We start from the raw sequence: 18,088 nt of genomic DNA, 5'->3' as shown, positions 1-18,088 counted from the left end.
ATGGCGTTCCTCCTGCAGCAGATGCTGGGTGATAAACTGAAGAACATGACCGGAGGAAACAGCGAAGAAGATGAAGACGGCGGAGGAAAAGAGACGGCCGCGTCTAAAGGCATGAGCAGAGAAGAGTTCGAGGAGTACCAGAAGCAGCTCATCGAGGAGAAGTGAGTCTGAACACACTCAACATTATACAGTACAACAACAGCAGAGTAAACTGAGAGGGTGGACGAACTGCTTTATTAATGCACACAAAATTGGTTCAATGCTATGCCTTCAAAATAAAACGTTCAAATTTGCTCCAAAATAATGCAAATTTTGTTTAAAACTGATTCAAATTTGTGCGTTCAAAGTTGGTTCGAAATAATGCATTCAAAATGATGTGTTAAAATAATGCATTCAAAATAATGTAAAAATAATGTATTCAAAATAATGTGTTAAAATAATGCATTCAAAATAATGCATTCAAAATAATACGTTCAAAATAATGTGTTAAAATAATGCATTCAAAATAATGTGTTAAAATAATGCATTCAAAATAATGTGTTAAAATAATGCATTCAAAATAATGTGTTAAAATAATGCATTCAAAATAATGTGTTTAAAATAATGTGTTAAAAAATGTGTTCAAAATAATGTGTTAAAAAATGTGTTCAAAATAATGTGTTAAAAATAATGCATTCAAAATAATGTGTTCAAAATAATGTGTTAAAAAATGTGTTCAAAATAATGTGTTAAAAAATGTGTTCAAAATAATGTGTTCAAAATAATGTGTTTAAAATAATGCGTTCAAAATAATGCGTTCAAAATAATGTGTTAAAAAATGTGTTCAAAATAATGTGTTCAAAATAATGTGTTAAAAAATGTGTTCAAAATAATGTGTTCAAAATAATGTGTTTAAAATAATGCGTTCAAAATAATGTGTTCAAAATAATGTGTTAAAAAATGTGTTCAAAATAATGTGTTAAAAAATGTGTTCAAAATAATGTGTTTAAAATAATGCGTTCAAAATAATGTGTTCAAAATAATGTGTTAAAAATAATGTGTTAAAAAATGTGTTCAAAATAATGTGTTTAAAATAATGCGTTCAAAATAATGTGTTAAAAAATGAGTTCAAAATAATGCGTTCAAAATAATGTGTTAAAAAATGAGTTCAAAATAATGTGTTCAAAATAATGTGTTCAAAATAATGTGTTCAAAATAATGCATTTAAAATAATGTGTTAAAAAATGTGTTCAAAATAATGTGTTCAAAATAATGCATTCAAAATAATGCGTTCAAAATAATGTGTTAAAAAATGTGTTTAAAATAATGTGTTAAAAAATGAGTTCAAAATAATGTGTTTAAAATAATGTGTTAAAAAAATGTGTTCAAAATAATGTGTTAAAAAAATGTGTTCAAAATAATGTGTTCAAAATAATGCATTTAAAATAATGCGTTCAAAATAATGTGTTAAAAAATGTGTTTAAAATAATGTGTTCAAAATAATGTGTTAAAAAATGTGTTCAAAATAATGCGTTCAAAATAATGCATTCAAAATAATGCATTCAAAATAATGCGTTCAAAATAATGTGTTAAAAAATGTGTTTAAAATAATGTGTTCAAAATAATGTGTTCAAAATAATGTGTTAAAAAAATGTGTTCAAAATAATGCGTTCAAAATAATGCGTTCAAAATAATGTGTTAAAAAATGAGTTCAAAATAATGTGTTAAAAATAATGCGTTCAAAATAATGTGTTAAAAAATGAGTTCAAAATAATGTGTTAAAAAAATGTGTTCAAAATAATGTGTTAAAAAATGTGTTCAAAATAATGTGTTCAAAATAATGTGTTAAAAAATGTGTTCAAAATAATGTGTTTAAAATAATGCGTTCAAAATAATGTGTTCGAAATAATGTGTTCGAAATAATGCGTTCAAAATAGACAGAAATATTGCGTTCGAAATAATGCGTTCAAAATAATGTGTTTGAAATAATGCGTTCGAAATAATGCGTTCGAAATAATGCGTTCAAAATAATGTGTTCGAAATAATGCGTTCCAAATAATGCGTTCGAAATAATGCGTTCGAAATAATGCTTTCGAAAAAATGTGTTCAAAATAATGTGTTCAAAATAATGTGTTAAAAAAATGTGTTCAAAATAATGTGTTAAAAAATGTGTTCAAAATAATGTGTTCAAAATAATGTGTTAAAAAATGTGTTCAAAATAATGCGTTCAAAATAATGTGTTTGAAATAATGCGTTCAAAATAATGTGTTCAAAATAATGTGTTTAAAATAATGTGTTCAAAATAATGTGTTCGAAATAATGCGTTCAAAATAGACAGAAATATTGCGTTCGAAATAATGCGTTCAAAATAATGTGTTTGAAATAATGCGTTCGAAATAATGCGTTCGAAATAATGTGTTTGAAATAATGCGTTCAAAATAATGTGTTTGAAATAATGCGTTCGAAATAATGCGTTCGAAATAATGTGTTTGAAATAATGCGTTCGAAATAATGCGTTCGAAATAATGCGTTCAAAATAATGCGTTCCAAATAATGCGTTCGAAATAATGCGTTCGAAATAATGCGTTCGAAATAATGCGTTCAAAATAATGCGTTCCAAATAATGCGTTCCAAATAATGCGTTCCAAATAATGCGTTCGAAATAATGCGTTCAAAATAATGCGTTCAAAATAGACAGAAGTATTGCGTTCGAAATAATGATTTCAAAATAATGTGTTTGAAATAATGCGTTCAAAATAACGCGTTCCAAATAATGCGTTCCAAATAATGCGTTCCAAATAATGCATTCGAAATAATGCATTCGAAATAATGTGTTCAAAATAGACAGAAATATTGCGTTCGAAATAATGCGTTCAAAATAATGTGTTTGAAATAATGCGTTCGAAATAATGTGTTTGAAATAATGCGTTCGAAATAATGCGTTCAAAATAATGCGTTCAAAATAATGCGTTCGAAATAATGCATTCCAAATAATGCGTTCCAAATAATGCGTTCCAAATAATGCGTTCAAAATAATGCGTTCCAAATAATGCGTTCCAAATAATGCGTTCGAAATAATGCGTTCGAAATAATGCTTTCGAAATAATGCGTTCAAAATAATGCATTCGAAATAATGCATTCGAAATAATGTGTTCAAAATAGACAGAAATATTGCGTTCGAAATAATGCGTTCAAAATAATGTGTTCGAAATAATGCGTTCGAAATAATGCGTTCGAAATAATGCGTTCAAAATAATGCGTTCCAAATAATGCGTTCCAAATAATGCGTTCCAAATAATGCGTTCGAAATAATGCGTTCAAAATAATGCGTTCGAAATAATGCGTTCAAAATAATGCGTTCCAAATAATGCGTTCCAAATAATGCGTTCCAAATAATGCGTTCGAAATAATGCGTTCGAAATAATGCGTTCGAAATAATGCGTTCGAAATAATGCGTTCAAAATAATGCGTTCCAAATAATGCGTTCCAAATAATGCGTTCGAAATAATGCGTTCAAAATAATGCGTTCAAAATAGACAGAAGTATTGCGTTCGAAATAATGATTTCAAAATAATGTGTTTGAAATAATGCGTTCAAAATAACGCGTTCCAAATAATGCGTTCCAAATAATGCGTTCCAAATAATGCATTCGAAATAATGCATTCGAAATAATGTGTTCAAAATAGACAGAAATATTGCGTTCGAAATAATGCGTTCAAAATAATGTGTTTGAAATAATGCGTTCGAAATAATGTGTTTGAAATAATGCGTTCGAAATAATGCGTTCAAAATAATGCGTTCAAAATAATGCGTTCGAAATAATGCATTCCAAATAATGCGTTCCAAATAATGCGTTCCAAATAATGCGTTCAAAATAATGCGTTCAAAATAATGCGTTCCAAATAATGCGTTCGAAATAATGCGTTCGAAATAATGCTTTCGAAATAATGCGTTCAAAATAATGCATTCGAAATAATGCATTCGAAATAATGTGTTCAAAATAGACAGAAATATTGCGTTCGAAATAATGCGTTCAAAATAATGTGTTTGAAATAATGCGTTCCAAATAATGCGTTCCAAATAATGTGTTCCAAATAATGCATTCAAAATAATGCGTTTAGAATTTGTACAGAAAATTTGTTCAAAATTAGTCAAAAATAATGCTTTTAAAACTGTTTGTTCAAAATTGCCTAACAATAATAAGCAGTGTTGCCAGATATTTATAAAGCTGTTCAAAACCCACCAGAACGCACCAAAAATGCCCAAAGTTTGATTAATATTTTGTTTAATTTGAATTTATTTATATCGTAATGAACCTAGTTACTTTAACTGTCATAATTTTTTTACCATACAGTAAAAAAAAAACAAAAAAAAAAACCAGCAGTCACCCTCTCACCCACACACTGCACTTAATGTTGTGTAGATTACACTACCTACTAGAGTATTTTTATCTTTGAAATGGGGTATAAATTCGTCCTATTTGGCATTTTAACATAATTAGGTGCTGCTTGTCATTCAGACAACGCTTCTATGTTTGATCGATAAAAGTATCATGATAAACCACTGTGAGTTTAACTGCAGACGCTGCATGATGCGTGCACGCGAAGGGGAGTCTTTCCTCCAACTCCTCTAGCGGGTGGTCTCACGAGGTTTGCACTATGCACTGGTCACTAGTTACTTAAAGTAGGAGCACACAGTTGTGTTTTGTTAAATAAGTTGCATATGAAATTTACGTTTTAAAACCGCACAAATTTTATCAACTCGCCTATGCCATTTTTTACCTGCACAATCAAATTCAAAACCGGGAAACCGCCCAATCTGGCAACACTGATAATTAGTTTAAAATAATCTGTTCAAATTAATGCGTTTAAAAATAATGAGTTTAAAATAGTTTGATTAAAATTGGTTCACAATAATTAGTTCAAAATAATGCAATCAAAACAGTTTGTTCAATATTTGTTCACAATAATTAGTTTAAAATAATCTGTTCAAATTAATGCGTACAAAATTGCTTCAAAATATTTCCTTCAAAACTGGTCCAAAAAAAAAAAATTCACAATAATTAATAAAAAAGGGCAACGCAGTGGCACAGTAGGTAGTGTTGTCGCCTCACAGCAAGAAGGTCGCTGGTTTGAGCCTCGGCTGGGTCAGTTGGCGTTTCTGTGTGGAGTTTGCATGTTCTCTCTGCGTTCGCGTGGGTTTCCTTCGGGTGCTCCGGTTTCCCCCACAGTCCAAAGACATGTGGTACAGGTGAATTGGGTAAGCTAATTTGTCCATAGTGTATGAGTGTGAATGCAAGAATGTATGGATGTTTCCCAGAGATGGGTTGCAGCTGGAAGGGCATTCGCTGCATAAAACAAATGCTGGATAAGTTGGCGGTTCATTCCGCTGTGGCGACCCCAGATTAATAAAGGGACTAAGCCAAAAAGAAAATGAATGAATGAATGAGTTCAAGATAATCTGTCAAAATGATTCATTCAAAGAAACCGCGTTTGTTCAAAATTAATCCAAATTAATGCGGTCACTTTTGGGTCAAAATAATGCATTCAAAATAATACGTTTGTTTAAAATTGATTCAAAATAATACGTTGAAATGCATTCCAATTAATGAATTCAAAAAGGGTTTAAAATAATGCAATCGAAATAATTTGTTCAAAATAATGCATTCAAAATTGATCCAAAATAACGCAAATTAAAACAGTTGGTTCAAAATTGGTTCAAATCCATTCAAAAATTGGTTTATAATGGACTCAAAATTGGTTCAACAGTTTGTTTTCCATTTGTTTTTACAATAATTAGTTCAAAATAATCTGTTCAAAATAATGCATTTGTTCAAAATTGATCCAAATTATTGCGGTCAAATTTGAGTATAAATAATGCATCCAAAATTATGTGGTCTAAATAATGAATTTAAAAGTGGTTTAAAATAATGCAATCAAAATAATTTGTTCAAAATAGTGGTTTAAAACTGCTTCAAAATGTGTTCAAAATAATGCACTCAAAATTGGTTTGATTAAAGTAAATAAAAACCTTTCAGTTAAAGACAAAATGATTCGCCCTCCTGAGAAATGGATTTCTCTTTTTCAGATATTTCCCAAATGGTGTTTAACAGAGCAAGGAATTTTTCACAGTATATCCTATTATTTTTTTTTCTTCTGGAGAAAGTCTGATTTGTTTTATTTCAGCTGGAATAAAAGCAGCTTGTAAAATCAAAACTATTTTTAAGGTCATTATTATTATTTAGTTATCTGAAGAACAAACCACTGTTGTCCGGTGACTTACCTAATTAACCTAGTTAAGCCTTTAAATGTCACTTAAAGCTGAATACTAGTATCCTGCACAATATCTAGTCAAATATTATTTACTGTCATCATGGCAAAAATAAAATAAATCAGTTATTAGAAATGAGTTATTAAAACTATTATTAGAAATGTGCTGTAAACCTTTTTCTGTTGGTTAATGAGCACTTGGGAACTTTTTTAAAAGAACTAAAAATTATAATTTTGACCTAAATTTAATATATTTTATGAATAAATGTCACACATGCACAAACACACAAAGAGACACACAAGACATACACACCCTGACACACATACAAAGAGATATACAAACATACAAAGAGATATACAAACACACACAGTCACTGACAAACACACACAAACTCTAAAAAAAAAAAAAAAAAAAAAAGTATATATATATATATATATATATATATATATATATATACACACTCATGCATGGACGCACACAGACAAATATACACAGAGATGCACATGCACATACACTACCACAAACGCCGGCCACTTAATTAGGTACACCTCACTAGTACCAGGTTGGACCCCCTTTTGCCTCCAAAACTGCCTTAATCCTTCATGGCATAGATTCAACAAGGTACTGGAAATATTGGTCAGAGATTTTGCTCCATATTGACATGATAGCATCATGCAGTTGCAGCAGATTTGTCGGCTGCACATCCATGATGCGAATCTCCCATTCCACCACATCCCAAAGGTGCTCTATTGGATTGAGCTCTGGTGACTGTGGAGGCCATTTGAGTACAGTGAACTCATTGTCATGTTCCGGAAACCAGTCTGAGATGATTCACGCTTTATGACATGGCGCGTTATCCTGCTGGAAGTAGCCATCAGAAGATGGAGACACTGTAGTCATAAAGGGATGGACATGGTCAGCAACAATACTCAGGTAGGCTGTGGTGTTGACAACGATGCTCAATTGATACTAATGGGCCCAAAACTGTGCCAAGAAAATATCCCCCACACCATTACACCACCAGCACCAGCCTGAACCACTGATGCAAGGCAGGATGGATCCATGCTTTCATGTTGTTGACGCCAAATTCTGACCTTACCTGCCAAATGTGGCAGCAGAAATGGAGACTCATCAGACCAGGCAACCTTTTTCCAATCTTCTATTGTCCAGTTTTGGTGAGCCTGTGTGAATTGTAGCCTCAGTTTCCTGTTCTTAGCTGACAGAAGAGGTACCCGTTGTGGTCTTCTGCTGCTGTAGGCCACCCGCCTCAAGATTGGACGTGTTGTGTGTTCAGAGATGCTCTTCTACAGACCTCGATTGTAACGAGTGCTTATTTGAGTTACTGTTGCCTTTTTATCAGCTGGAACCAGTCTGGCCATTCTCCTTTGACCTCTGGCATCAACAAGGCTTTTGTACCCACATACTGCATATTTTCTCTTTTTCAGACCATTCTCTGTAAACCCTAGAGATGGTTGTGTGTGAAAATCTCAGTAGATCAGCAGTTTCTGAAATACATTACACATACATAATTGCATTAACAAGCAGTTGGACAGGTGAACCTAATAAAGTGGCCGGTGAGTGCATACTGTACACACACACTTATACACACACAGACAAACATACACATTCACACACACTGCTGTAATGTTGCTCTACATTACACTTTATCTCTTTATATAACAATCTGTAGCTTTAAGTCATGAAGTGGGTCAAGAGTGTGTGGTTGGGTCAAGTGCCGTGAACTTTATTAAGACTGTGCTTAATGCAAACCTGTCAATCTTAAAATAATTCAATTAGTCCACACGAAAATAAGGATTAAAAATGAGGACCAAAATGGGATTTGTAGTTCTCCATCGATTTGCAACTGCTTGATTGCTGGTGATCATGACAACTTCAGATGATATATATATATATATATACACACATGAATAATATCTAATAATCAGAAATATATGGTATATATAATGACATATTGGCGGCGTGGTGGCACAGTGGGTAGCACTGTCGCCTCACAGCAAGAAGGTAGCTAGTTCAAGCCTTGGCTGGATCAGTTGGCATTTCTGTGTGGAGTGTGCATTTTCTCCTTGTGTTGGTGTGGTTTTCCTTCGGGTGCTTCGGTTTCCCCCACACACATGCGCTATAGGTGAATTGAAGAAACAAAATTGGCTGTAGTGCATGAGTTGGATGAGAGTGTATGGGTGTTTCCCCTTGCTGGGTTGCAGCTGGAAGGGCATCCGCTGTGTAAAACATATGCTGAATAATTTGGTGGTTCATTCCGCTGTGGCAACGCCTGATAAATAAAAGGACTAAGCCGAAAAGAAAATAAATGAATAATGGCATATTACGATTTAATATTAGTTTTTTTTCAATGGCTAACAAGCTCTTACCCATACTTCAGATTAACAGACTCACACCTACAAGACACGATTGGCCAAATACATGATTTTCTTCTCAAACACACATTTGTTAAATATATACTCTTCATTTCAAAATAGATCACATCTTTCTCTGCACACACTAACTTAGCCAAAACACTGGAAATCGGACTCAAAATTAAATGATTCTGTCAACGAATTTCACTTCACAAGGTACATGCAGTCAATCAAAGTACACCAGGTGTCACAATACTGGCTATTGTTGCCATTACAAAAACTGCAGAGACTTTTATTTATCAGTTTTACGGGTATTTGCATGCAATCCACCGTTTTGACACTAGACGTCTTGCTTGCGAACTGTATGTCCACATGTACAGTAATGGCCACAAAAGACTAATGCTGTGCTAATTGTGTTTACAGGTTTGAAAATGTGACAACTGGTTGGACAAATGCTTTTTATCGACAAAAAAAAAACTGTAATAATGGTATTTTTATCAAAATAATACTCAACATAAACTGAGCTTATAGTATCATTATAGTTATATAGTATAGTTTAGAGTTCTGTAGTATATAAAAATAAAAACAAATAAAATACAATCAAAAACTTAATTTGTTTAATTAAAAATACATTAAATAATCTGATTTATATGAATAATATCTAATAATGAGAAAGTAATAATGGTATTATTATATAATAATATATAATGGTATAATGACATTTTACAATATAACAATAATGATACTTTAGTATTAATAATAATTGTTGGCAAAACTATAATAATAATAATAATAATTTTAAAAAATTAACAATAAAATGAATTTCGCATGGGATACGTGACTGATGGCTCACTGCATGCTGTTTAATATCTGGACTAGTTAATTCTAACAGCGTTCACCCGGTCTGACCAGCGATTGAGAACCACCTGCTCCATAATACTACTACTAATAATAATAATCCAAATGAATAATTCATATAATTTGAATTCAAATCATTAAAAAATTATTAGAAAATTATTTCATATATTTCATAATATAAACTGATAAATGTGGTGAAAAAAAAAACAATTAAATAAATTAATTATTAAAAATACATTATATGGAATATTAGTTATAAAAATATAATATTATAAAAAAGAACTGGTATTTTGGCATTAACAGTTTTTGCATAATTGTAAAAAAAAATATATATATAATAATAACAACAACAGCAATAGTACATTTCTGTGTGGAGTTTGCATGTTCTCCTTGTGTTGGTTTCCTCCGGGTGCTCCGGTTTCCCCCATAAGTCCAAAGACATGGGCTATAGGTGAATTGGATAAGCTAAATTATCCGTAGTGTATGTGTGTAAAGAGTATATGGGTGTTTCCCAGTGCTACTGTAGGTTGTGGCTTGAAGGCCATCTACTGTGTAAAACATATGCTGGATAAGTTGGCAGTTCATTCCGCTGTGCTGACCCCTAGTTAAAAAAGGGATTAAGCTGAAAAGAAATTGAATGAATGAATGAATAATAATAATAAAACAAAAACAACAAAGTAATTAAAAAATTATTCTACATTTTATAATATATAAACCGTTTTGACCACCTTCTTTTGGATAATTCTAAAGGGTAATAAACGAAATTAATACATTAATAAAAAATATAGTAAATATTAAAATATTTTGTACAATTACAGTATCTAAACTGTAAAAATAACTAAATAATTAGTTAATTACATAAATGATTTATTAAAAGTACATAAGATAATTAAAATGGCAAAATATATAATATAATATATATGAAGAATATCTAATAATGAAGAATAAATAATGGTATAATGACATATAATAATAATGACACTGGTATTTTAGCAAAAGTAATAAATGTTGGCATAATTATAAAAAAATAAGACATTTAAAATAAAATGAATTTTCTATAGCATCAAAAATAAATATATGAATAAAATACAACCAAAAACTACATTTGTTTTATAAAAAATGCAATAAACAATGAGATTTATTTGAATAATATCTAATAATGAGAAATATATGATGACATTTTACAATATAAGATTAATAATGATATTTTAGCATAAATAATAATTGTTGGCAAAATTATAACAGTAAAAAATAGTAAATTAACAATAAAATGAATTTCGGATGGGATACGTGACTGATGGCTCACTGCATGCTGTTTAATATCTGGACTAGTTAATTCTGACAGCGTTCACCCGGTCTGACCAGCGATTGAGAACCACCTGCTCCATATTTCACCATAAACCCTTTTAACCTTCTTAGGCTCGCCCTGCTGCCGAGGTCAGTCTCTTACTTATTTCAGTATAAGAAGAGTCTGTTTATACCCGTGAACGGCTGCTAATCTGCGCAGGCCACTGTAATGCCACTGAGAGGGTCAAGACGCCGCTCACATTGATTGGGTTTCACCTAAAACCCCTAAACAGCATGTAAATAACCGCTTAATTTATGTCCGTGTAAATAAAGCTAATCATATTTCAGTTTTTTCACATAAAGGTGTAAATGTGTACATTCTTTACAGATCCCTTGTGCACTGTTCAAACAGACTCCTCTTTTGTTATGTTGGGGGCTGTTTTTGCCCCATTGACTTCAATTATAATCACGTTTTTTGATTGTAAAGCCATGCCAGCATATGATCATGCGTTCTTGATTGTTGCTGGTTTTGCCTGTTGGGAAGAGGTTAAATTGTAATTTTTACTGTTGATCATCAGTTGGCAGCATTAACCCTTTAGATAACCCTGTGATAGGCCAGAAATACACATACTATGTTTAATCCAGTATGTTATGAGAGCTTTTTTTGTCATTGTTTTTAGCATTCTGTAAAACATTGCAAATGCTCTTTCTATAAAAATAGCAAAGCATCGACTACATGTGATGTTCGCAACATACATTAGGCTCATTCTGAAAACGTAATAGACCTATAATACATTTCTGGATCTCGCGAATTATGTAGCCAGAGGTACGTATGGCTACATTTCGTCTTTAAAGCGAACACAACAGGGGCGGTATGACGCCATTCCTTTTCACGCTTACCAGCTGACCGCTTACCTCCATATGGACAGCTTTCCCACTTTGATCAGTTTGTCCAGGAAGCTCTCCATGTACATCGGCGGACTTGAGGTGCAGAGAGGAATTGACCACGAAGATGGATGAAGGGTTGCAGAAAGCTGGTAAAACAAAAAGTAAAATAAACAAGTAAATAACATGGCGAGAATGTAGTAAAATCTGAAACGGGGTAAAAATCAGGCGATAGGCTTTTTTTTTTTTTTTGTAAGTGGGTTGTCGGGTCAATCTGTGCTTTTGAAAACACTATTGGTTGGGTTTAGGGAAGGAGGAGGGTGGGTCAGTTGATCAGTCAGTCAGTCGACAGCGGCCTCTGGTGGATTTACGTAAGAAAAGCAGGTGCAAATGGCACTCGCGACAGAAATTTAAGATCTGAAAAAGCGTACACAGGGTTTTTTGTGTTTGTAAAACTGAAGACTCGTTGAACGTGTTTAGTGCTAAACCTGCTTTAAATAAACAAACAGGGTTCTAATACCTTTCCCAAAGACAAATTTCAGCACTTTACAAATGTGGCAATTGACATTTATATATAGTCTTCACATTATACATACATACATAGATACATACATACATATATATATATATATATATATATATATTTATACATACATATACACACACATACATTATATATATATATATATATATATATATATATATATATATATATATATATAGAGAGAGAGAGAGAGAGAGAGAGAGAGAGAGAGAGAGAGAGAGAGAGAGAGAGAGAGAGAGAGAGAGAGAGAGAGAGAGAGAGAGAGAGAGAGAGAGAGAGAGAGAGAGAGAGAGAGAGAGAAAAGAGAGAGAGAGAGAGAGAGAGAGAGAGAGAGAGAGAGAGAGAGAGAGAGAGAGAGAGAGAGAGTGGTGCTTCATCTATCATTTGTGTTTGAATAATTGTTTAAGAGTGGATTATACTGTTATGAATAAAACAATCAAATCAAATATGCTAGTTAGTATGGTATATAGAGTTGTATAGTATAGCATATAGAATAGCACAGTATAGTGCAGTCTAGTATACAGTGTATAGTGTAGTATAGTATATAGTATATACCATACAGTGCATGGTGTAGTATATCATATTGTAGTATAGTATATATAGTCTATAGTATAATATATAGTATTGTGTATAGTTTAGTATACAGTGTATAATATTGTTAATAGTGTAGTATAGTATATAGTGTAGTATTGTATATAGTGTATAGTATATAGTGTAGTATGGTATTGTACATAGTGTATAGTATAGTATATAGTGTAGTATAGTCTTGTACAGTATATAGTGTAAAGTATAGTAAATAGTGTAGTATATAGTGTACAGTGTCTAGTAAAGGATCATATACAGTATAATGTAAAGTATCATGTGTATAGTGTACAGTGCTATAGTGTATAGCCTAGTAAATATGCTATTTAGTATAGCATAGTGTATAGTGTTGTATAGTATAGCATATAGTATTGCACAGTATATAGTGTATTCTAGTATACAGTGTATAGTGTAGTATATACTATAGTGTATACCATACAGTGTATGGTGTCGTATAGAATATAGGTGTGTAGTATAGCATATAGTATAGTATCATGTGTAGTCTATAGTATATAGTGTAGTACAGTACAGTATACAGTATAGTAAATAGTGTAGTATATAGCGCATAGTGTTGTATATAGTCTAGTAAAGGATCATATACAGTATAGTGTATAGTATCATATATAGTGTACAGTATAGTATATAGTGTACAGTGTAGTATACTGTATAGTCTAGTAAAGTATCATATATAGTGTAGTATATAGTGTATAGCACAGTATATTACAGTATACAGTATAGTAGAGTACAGTAGAGTATTCTAAGCAACAATTTATGGCATTTGCCTCAAGCTCAACATTAATTATTTAAATCACATCTTATTGTGTCGTCTTTCATCTTAAAATGTACATTTATTTAATGTCATGTGTTTTTCATTCACGAACCTGTAATCTTCATGTATTTTTGTTTTTTTATATTTTATGCAAAAGCTAAAAAGGTTTTATTTTAATACTTTATTACTGCCCGTTTAGAAAGAGAAATTACAACAGTTACATTTTCATGCAGTTTTAGATTTTTATTTCCTCCAAAATCCACTTTTCAAACACATGATTAAAATTAAAGCATCCTGAAGCCTTTTCCAGCACCTGTAAGATCCCTAGACCAGTAAATAAACATTACAGTAATGTGTTATTTTCTTGACAGGATTGCCAGAGACAAGGAGTTCGCAACAAAAAAAGCAGAGAGAGCAAACCTTCGAGTGCTGCTGCGAGACAAATACAGACTCCCACAGGTAACAGACCCCGAGTTAACACTATTAAACTCATTCACATTCGTTTCCAGAACCTTTACTTCCTCTGTTCCTCAGCAGTGAAATGATCTTCTCAAACCTCTAAAACTAATATCCTCAAATATTTTGAGCAACGTTAATTTCTGAGAACTTGGTGCCAGTGTTAGTCACAGTATCGGACAACAGAATGTATGTATGCAGAATTAATTATAATCTTGTTCCTGTACATGCCAATTTTTTTGTGTGTTATCACAGAAAGAAATGGCACGTTATAAAATTCTCTCTTTCTTTCTTTCTCTTTTAATTTCTTCCTTGTGGACTTCTCTTCTCTTCTCAGTTATAAATAACAATGAGGAACCGACACGTCATCACTCCACTAGCAGTTGCGCGCTATATCCCCGATTTTGATCCAGTCCCAAAAATTTATTTAAAACCCGAAAGGTAAAATTAGCTGACAAAAGCTCCAAATGATCTATTTTGACCCACAATTAGTCTCAACTAATGCTCAAAACACACAATCTGCTAAAAATCTTAAAAGTAGTACTCCAGGGGCCCTGAAGCTTTAATTATTTCTGTTTTATTAATGATCTGAGACTGAACAATCATTTATTTTGAAAAATGACCGTATTCTCTCGCTCACATCTCGGTCACTTGAGTGCCCAATTCAACCCACAAGCAGCAAAGTGAAGTTAGTTATAAACTAATTACGAGAGGATCACATGCTTATGATTGCTAGCGGCTGGATCCGCATTATCCAATTCTCAATGCACCAATCAGACGACTCCTAAGCTACTACAAATACCCTGGGTTACGTACCACCACCGCTATCTTCATTTTGAAGAATCCCCCCATCCACCCCTACTCCTCCTTCTTCCTAGATGGGTGACACGGTGGCCCAGTGCTTAGCACTGTTGCCTCACTGCAAGAATGTCTCAGAAACCAGCAGACATTTCTGTGCGGAGTTTGCATTTTCTCCCGTGCTCACGTGGGTTTTCCCCCGGGTTCCCTGGTTTCCTCCACCATCCAAAAAACATGCAACATAGTTAATTGACTAATCCAAACCGGCACTATAGACATGCTCTAGTAAATGGTTATCTCTCAAAAAGCAATCACTGGCTGTTCATTGGTTATTACAGCGGGGGAGTTCTCGAGATCTACCTGAGGCTCAAACTCCCCTCTCGCCTTGCAACGGGAGGGAGCCCCGGGCTCGAGGATCTTATGAGCTCAGGGCTCTCTCCCGGGACAGCATGCCAAACAAGCTTATAATTAATCATCAGCTAAGTGTGAACTCTTGAAATAAGTAAAAAACAGGCGTCTTTGGAAAGTTTCTTTGCGACGGGGAAAAGGCCCAGTGAAGTATGCCTAGTGCCAAGGACTGGAATCGCAAGCCATTTGTCAACAAATCAGATGAATCCACAATGTCTGTGTGAGAAAAAGATCAACTGCTGGAGATCGCAAATGACGGCTGCCAGGGGCCATTCACATATCTCGTCTTTTCTGTGAGCAAGTTTGTTATTTCACGAGGCACGCTGCTTGCGCACACATATTTGGAGCTTCCAGGCGCACCCAAGATGAAACCATCTCAACTGCCACGAGTGCACCGCGAGTAATCTGACAAGATCAAAGCATCATACTTTGTATGAATACTTTAAATATACTTTCGGTAGACTTATTATCTCAGACAAACACAGAACACCCAAACACTGCAGTGCTTTTTTCCATTAATAAAACTTGTATTAAGGTTGCAGCAATGTTTTATCAGCTTGTCATCCTCTGGGAAAACGAATGATGGTCACCTAGCAATCTATGTACTAGAGGTGTCAAAATTAATTGCTTTTTCTGTGCACTGTGATGCAGACGCAGACAATTCGGTATCGGTTCAGTAATTGATCATAACCGGTTATTATGTACTGACGTCCTTTATATCTCATATGTGCTACTTGTAGATTCAGACACGAGTTTTCTCCTCCGCGTCTGTCATGGATCAGCTGTGATCGCTGTTGCCATTTATCAGCGTCACTCATCGGTGAACAGCACCAGAGCGTTAGAGCCAATCACAGCCCTTTCTGTTGAGCGCGTGACCAATCATAGGGGTGTAAGAACTCGCTTGACAGGGCTCATAAAGCGAGCAGGATAATTACATTTGTTTATTTGCTCTAAATGCTCATGTTGTTCTGTGCAGAGTTTTTAAAGGTACAGTTCATATATCTGACTGTCTGTATTAAAAGGACAAAATTGTATCACAAATAATATATATATATATATACATTTTTCTTGTGCTGTGAAGTAAAATATAAAATTGTGTATGGAAAGCATCGTCAATGCACCGTGATATTGGATTGAAGCGAATCGATGGCATTATAATCGGAACTGAACCGTGAGACCAGTGTAGGTTTACACCTTTACTATGTACACTTCCCCCTCCCCGGACAGCGGTAAAATTGTCAAGCGTCGACAAAGATTTGGTGACCACTGCTCTAGAAGTTCCCCCATTGTATCATCAGCTTAAGACTGTGCATTTTAATATTAAGGTGACTTTAATATGATTTTATTGATTTACATCTGAAACTGTTACAGTCTGTTTTCAATGTTTGTCAACAGAGCGCACAAGACGACGCCACCGTACAGATGGCCGGAGACGACCTGGACATTCCTGAGGAACTGGCAAAAATGGTGGATGAAGATGAAGAGCAGGAGGAGTTAAATGACTCTTTTCTGGGGAAACTGCAAAACATGGACGTGGACTTTGACTCAATCAAGGCCAAAGCTCAGAGCACAATGACCGAGGTCAAACAGGCAGCGGAAGAAAAATGTGTCTTGATGTGACGATTCGGTTACAATACTGTGGATCTGGAGGATTTTTATTTGTTGTTGTTGTTTCCTCATTTAAAGTTACATTAAGCAATGAACCCTTTTCACATTTCCGGGTTTTTCAGCAGCAAACTCATCATAGTTGGTAACTCAGGCGCAATGAATGGGAAAGTACAACTAATGACCCGTTTCCCACTGAGTGGTACGGCACGGTTCGGTTTGGTACGCTTTTATGGATGTTTCCACTATCAAAAGGCATGTGCTGCTGAAGATTACAGACACAGATGAGAGGTTTTCACTGACTGTAGGCTATATTTTGTGTTGTTTTGAACCTAAAATATGGACAAAATGTCGGCTATATGTAGTTCTTCTGTAGTTGGTAACATATCAGAGACTGTAAAGGGGCTGTATGTGTTTATATATGTTCATTTATTTAGTTATTTAATATAATTACAGACGTTACAGAAGGCTGTTTCGCACTGTCATTGATCTGCAGTTCATAGAAAAGTAATAAGCATTTCTACACAAGTATTTATGTGTATGAAGCGTCTGTGTTGTGAGAAGAGCTTTCATAATGATATGTAAGTGACCCGTACAGCTTTATTGTAGACATTTTCTCGAGCTAGAATGACGTCGACTGAAACTTTCTGTCATACACCACGCCCACCCAAAGGGTACCCTTGTTAGTGGAAACGCAAGCCTGATAAAGGTGACCCGAACTGTACCGTACTGTACCAGTCAGTGGAAAAGAGCCATAAATATTTTTACAATCCTATTTGCTGAAATATTAACAAAAAACTCAATGATGGTGTTATCAAGACTTTCAGAAAAAGGAATAAAACAGTGCGAGACTGATAACGGCAGCCAGAGGAAAGAAGAAAGTCAAATTTACCCATAGATGCTGCATTAGAAACGCCTCACACAAGCAGTAATTCGCTTTTGTAATTTGATGCAGAGATGATATGAACACATATAAAATACAGATACGTTTTTTTGATTAATACAAGTCACAACAGTCTTGTGAAAAGGGTCCATTTTTGAAAAATGCTTTTAATAATCATCATCTTGGGTTATAGTGTATGTGTTTTTTTTTAATGCTTTAAAATGTTAACGTTGATTGGCAAAATTTGCTTAGTGCTAACCTTTACTGGTTAATAAAAAAAGAATATTTCACTTTAATTAAAATACACCCCTCAATTAATCATCCTCCAGTCATTTCAAATCTGACTTTCAGATATTCTGATGTACAACATTTGTGTCATATACTGTACAGTT

At 33.7% G+C, this 18,088-nt stretch overlaps 1 protein-coding gene across 1 annotated transcript; it reads left to right on the top strand.

Annotated features, from left to right (window-relative positions):
- cplx4c (complexin 4c) lies at positions 1–16,828 on the top strand. Its single transcript, XM_056468453.1, has 3 exons — positions 1–161; positions 13,918–14,005; positions 16,604–16,828. The coding sequence occupies exons 1-3, from the start codon at positions 1–3 to the stop codon at positions 16,826–16,828; spliced, it is 474 nt and encodes a 157-aa protein (XP_056324428.1).
- The last annotated feature ends 1,260 nt before the right edge of the window (positions 16,829–18,088 follow it).

Source organism: Danio aesculapii, chromosome 2 (assembly GCF_903798145.1).
Source record: "Danio aesculapii chromosome 2, fDanAes4.1, whole genome shotgun sequence".
In the NCBI taxonomy this organism is placed as follows: Eukaryota; Metazoa; Chordata; class Actinopteri; order Cypriniformes; family Danionidae; genus Danio; species Danio aesculapii.
The sequence above is the reverse complement of the archived record's forward strand: the minus strand, read 5'-3'. Positions and strand labels throughout refer to the sequence as shown.